Raw genomic sequence first — 4,759 nt, 5'->3', positions numbered from 1 at the left:
TGTATCTGATTTTCTTCATCAGTATGCAAAACTACACTAGAGCTATCAATATTTTTGAAAATAATCAGAGGAAAATTTTTAAAACTTCAAGTGGCTGGAAGAAATTTATCAAGACTAGCAGGACTCGTGAATATTTCACGGAATTAATAGTAGGCCTATTAAGTTACTTCTGAAAACGTTATCCAAAAAAACCTGAAAGTGTAGCCTGTGTTGTGTCTGTATGAAAAGATAGTGGCTCATCTGCTACTCATTGAAAAGTGAAAGAAATTGGAATACGATGATTACTTAATGTACCGTATATATACACTTTATTATACTTTATGCACAATTTTATAGACTTAATACACAGCAATCATAAAATGAATATTTTCTCTTATTTTTCCATTTCTCTCATAAACAACAACAAAAATATCCCGTACATATGATACAATCTTTACTTAAATTGCATATATCTGCCATGTAAATAAGCGTGAATATTTCACGAGGTGATACAAAAAAAAACTTAGTTCAGTTTTTAAAAAAATACACTTTCCGCTATCCTTTTATTAAAGGTAAGTCCATACTTCTTCGCAACAGTAAGGAAATTTTCTAAATTCTTGTCATGTTCTGTGCGATTGGTACCACGGACGGTAATATTATCTATGTACGCATAGGTTCCTTTGAGCTTTTCTTCTTTAATGATTGAATCCATTACACTTTGAAAACATGCAACTCCACTGGTTACTCCAAAGGGTATACGACAAAACTGGTATAACTGGCCACGAGCTTCGAATGCCGTATACATTTTCTCATGTTCTTTGATTGGGATTTGATGGTACGCACTTTGAAGATCAAGAGTGCTGTAGATTGTATGTGTTGCAATATCTTCAACCAACTTCCCAATTTTCGGCAGAGGATAGGCGTCAAGGTAAATGTATCTGTTGATGGTCTGACTGTAATCTATGACGAGTCTCTTTTTATGACGCTCGTTAGTGGTCACGAGAACTTGGGCTCGCCATGATGAATTTGAGGGCTCTATGATGACATCTTCCAAAAGCTTTTGAATTTCTTGACTTATAAATTGTTCATCCATCTTTGTATAACGACGAGACTTAGTTGCAATTGGTTTACAGTCTGTTGCAAGGGTTGAGAACAAGGGCGGTGCTTCTATACTTACAGGAGTGAGGCCACAGAGTGACAAAAGGGGTCTTTCACCTGGAAATGAGATATGAACTCCTTCGTGTTGCTTGAGAAAATCATGGCCCAACAAGACATCCGCACACAGGTCCGATAATAGTGACAGGTGCACACTGCTATAATGTTTTCCTCCCAAGTTCATCGTAACCTTGCGATGACCTTCCGTAGATTTTGACAGATTAGTTGCAGCCACGTTTATTACTTTCGTCGATACGAAAACCGACCACTTGTTATGATGAACGACATTTGAGTTGATATAGCTCTCAGAACTTCCGGTATCAATTAGAGCTGAAAGTGTTACTCTGTTGACATCTTTTTTGATGACAGTATTAGTCAGATACTGTGGAGCAGAAACGGATAATAGAGACGAAAGCTGAAGTGCAGAGGAGGTAGTTGTGAGATTCTGTCCAGAACGCAGTGAAGAAATAACATATTTGTTTTTTGACTGGCATACTTTGAAGAAATGACCCTTCTTGTTACAGTTTTTACATGTAGCCTCCTTAGCAGGACACTTGTAGCGAGGATGACGGTTATTCCCGCAAAAATAGCATTTACTGTTACCGTTCGTGGCGGCTACCATAGTTTCGCCCACATCCGTGGTTAGATTATCCGTTGCTGCACAATTGTAGGCTGATTGAGGTGATAATTGGTAAGATTTTGAGTAGGTACAGGCCATTTCAAGTGATCTGGCTTCATCATAAGCTGTTTGAAGATCAAGTATTTTCTATTCGAGAAGCCTTTGTCGAACATCATTAAACTGCAATCCGGTGATGAAAGCGTCTCGGATAGATTCGTTTCTATACTTCTCAGCGGAAACTGATTGAAAATTACAATCCTTCGCTAATGATTTGAGTCTTTGCAAAAATTCATCGAGACTTTGGCCGCATTCTTGTTTATGTGTAGCCAGTAGATGTCTTGCAAAAATTTCATTCCTGGGTTTCACGTAGAAATTCTGTAATATTTGTATGGCAACATCATATGAAGAGCAATCAGCTACATATTCGTGCACAGATGGAGCAATGTAGTTGATAAGTGTATTCAGTTTATCTGGTTGATGCTGTTCTAAAGTATTAATAAAGTTGCTGAAGGTCCTGTGCCAGAGATTCCATTGTTTGGCTGCATTTGTCGAATTAGGATCTGCGTCAAATCGTTTTGGACGTAGAAATCGATCCATGTTTGAAAGAAGTTGAATAAATTGAAATGTAAATACCAGAGTACAGAACGGACAATTTCAGACTGACGAGCGTTTGCAAGGAGAACAGAATTGCCGTATTGGAAATAAGGCTTTATTCAACTTCTTTGACAGATACGGTAGACAAATAATAATTTTCGCTAGCGAGTTGAAAATGAGTTGACGACAACATGATGCAGTTTGGTAATGAAAAGCTAGCCAAAATAGTTACGTATAAAAAACACATACATGAGCAGCATGTATATTTTCGTATAAACATGTATACACAAACAACATAAACATGCATACACACAGTTCATCGCATTCTCACCCCCACCCCACCACTAGTATTTCTCTCTCTGCCTTTCTTTAACCTCACTTTCAGAACATCACCCCTCGGCTAAAATTATATAACACTTCTCCTCTATCTCTAACTTTTTAACCATGTAATAAATATGACGTTCACCCTGCCTCACGTCATGAACGCTTCTCTCTCCCTCTTTTTCTTTCTTCCTCTTTTTCTTTCTCCTTCTTTCTGTCTCACTCTTCGTCTTATCCTCTTTTTCTCTTTCCCTTTTCTCTCTCCCCTCTTTCCATTTAACTAATCACGTGAAAGCGTTACAATTAAATTCCCTCTACCTTATGTCAAAGACACTTCTCTCTCCCTCTTTCTCTCTCTCTCTCTCTTTTCTTTCTCTTTCTCTTCCTCTAATCACGTGGAAGTGTTATCGACAGGCTAAGCAACGGAATAACAAGCAAAATTATTACAAGATCCTATAATAAATAGAAGCCATATTTCATAAGAAAGGTTTGCGAATAATTAAAAACTGGAGTTTTGGGATTTAGCCAGTAAATTCCATTTAATCGTATGATGCTTTCCTTTCATGTTTTTTTAGTTTTGATTCTTTGTTTGTTTGTTTACTTGTTTTTTACAGTATTTCACTGTCTTGCCATGTGTATTAATATTTGAAGCTATATTTTTCAGCTATATTTCAAGCTATATATTTACATCAAACGGATTTGTCTCTCTTCCCTCTTTCGATATTCATTCAGAAGCCAAAGAAGAAAGGTTTTATTTCGCTCTATTTCCTTTATCTAATGGCAAAATTCTTTGGTCTTTGACGGTGCTGTATACACTTTTAGCTTATCTTCCTTTATGTAATGTCAAAATTCTTTGGATTTTTCCTCGACGATGATGAATTGACTTTCAGCTCATCTTCCTTTATCTAATGGCAAAATTCTTTGGATTTTTCCTCGACGATGATGAATTGACTTTCAGCTCATCTTCCTTTATCTAATGGCAAAATTGTTTGGTATTTGCTCGACGGTGCTGAATTGACTTTTAGCTTAACTCGAATTAAATAACACGTTACTTGAATAAGAAGTCTTTTGACAATATCTGTTTCCTCACAGTTCAAAAGCATGGGTGGCAATTCAGCACGTGGTCTATCTGGCAATTTACACTTTAGCTTGCGGTCTGACTCTAACCCTAATCCTATACCCTAACCAAGCCCTAACGCAAGTCAGGCCATTTCACGTTAGAGTAGCACCAAACCATGAATTTTAACTTCTTTTCCTTTTACTTCTCTACTGTGATTCTGCTCGCATTGGTGTCGTGCCCAAATGAATCGTTAATTCATAGACAATCAATTAACGTCATTTACTCCAACATTGAACAATTCTCATTTGGGTACTCTTAATTCAAGTCATGCTCTAACAAGCAAAACACAAAATTGCTTTGTCTCTTTTCCACAGGTCAATTTTAATAACACTTTCTATAACATGAATTATTCAAGTGTCTTTGCAAAGCAAGAAAATTATACATCCTCATATTACGTTATATACACTTAATGTTTTTATATGCCTTCTTTAGTGCTTTAGTATTTGTACCATTTATTTTGTGAAGTTTCGTTGATGACATTTAATAAACCATTGCATGCTTACACCCCTTCATTTCTCAAGTCATCCATGGTTATCATTGATGGAAATACTAAAATTATTTTTACTCTTAAAGTAGCTAAATATCATTTTAAAGAGATGTTGCTGTAGTTTACCTCCGAACAGGCTTTGATCATGCAGACCCAAGATCAAAAGTGTTCCAGTCATTACCTTCCTGTGGTTCATTATCATTATTATTATTATAATTATTATTATTTACTTTTAATCAGCGTGTTTGTTACAATCACTCGCCGAGACACACCCAGCCTCCTAGGGCGAGTGAAGGATAAGAGATGTTACAGCATGACTGAAAGCTTGGGGAAGGGAAATGGCAGGAGCAGTAGCGAAATATCTTCATGTAATACAACACAGACATTTAAATGGATGGGGTTTTTCAAAAGATGTGGCAGTATTTGTCAGCACAATCTTTTGGATTTCTCTAAGACATGGTTCTCCTGCGATGTTGTCTTGATG

At 36.7% G+C, this 4,759-nt stretch overlaps 2 protein-coding genes across 2 annotated transcripts in view; both read right to left on the bottom strand.

Moving 5' to 3' along the window:
* Positions 1–241: 241 nt before the first annotated feature.
* LOC149132133 (uncharacterized) overlaps positions 242–4,759 on the bottom strand; it is a 4,843-nt gene continuing 325 nt past the window's right edge. Inside the window, exon 1 of the mRNA XM_089365494.1 lies at positions 242–4,759. This exon is cut by the window's right edge and continues 325 nt beyond it. Within this exon, the coding sequence (XP_089221620.1) occupies positions 515–1,852 (1,338 nt within the window). The 5' untranslated portion in view covers positions 1,853–4,759 and the 3' untranslated portion in view covers positions 242–514.
* Positions 1,901–2,350, bottom strand: LOC149132134 (uncharacterized). Its single transcript, XM_089365373.1, has one exon. The coding sequence runs from the start codon at positions 2,348–2,350 to the stop codon at positions 1,901–1,903; it is 450 nt and encodes a 149-aa protein (XP_089221499.1).

This window comes from Octopus bimaculoides, chromosome Z (genome assembly GCF_046866305.1).
Source record: "Octopus bimaculoides isolate indiv1 chromosome Z, ASM4686630v1, whole genome shotgun sequence".
NCBI lineage: Eukaryota > Metazoa > Mollusca > Cephalopoda > Octopoda > Octopodidae > Octopus > Octopus bimaculoides.
This window is presented reverse-complemented; position numbering and strand designations above follow the sequence as displayed.

What these genes read in the sequence shown, in the direction of transcription:
- LOC149132134 (XM_089365373.1), bottom strand. Translation starts at nt 2,350, where the DNA reads ATGGATCGATTTCTACGTCCAAAACGATTTGACGCAGATCCTAATTCG.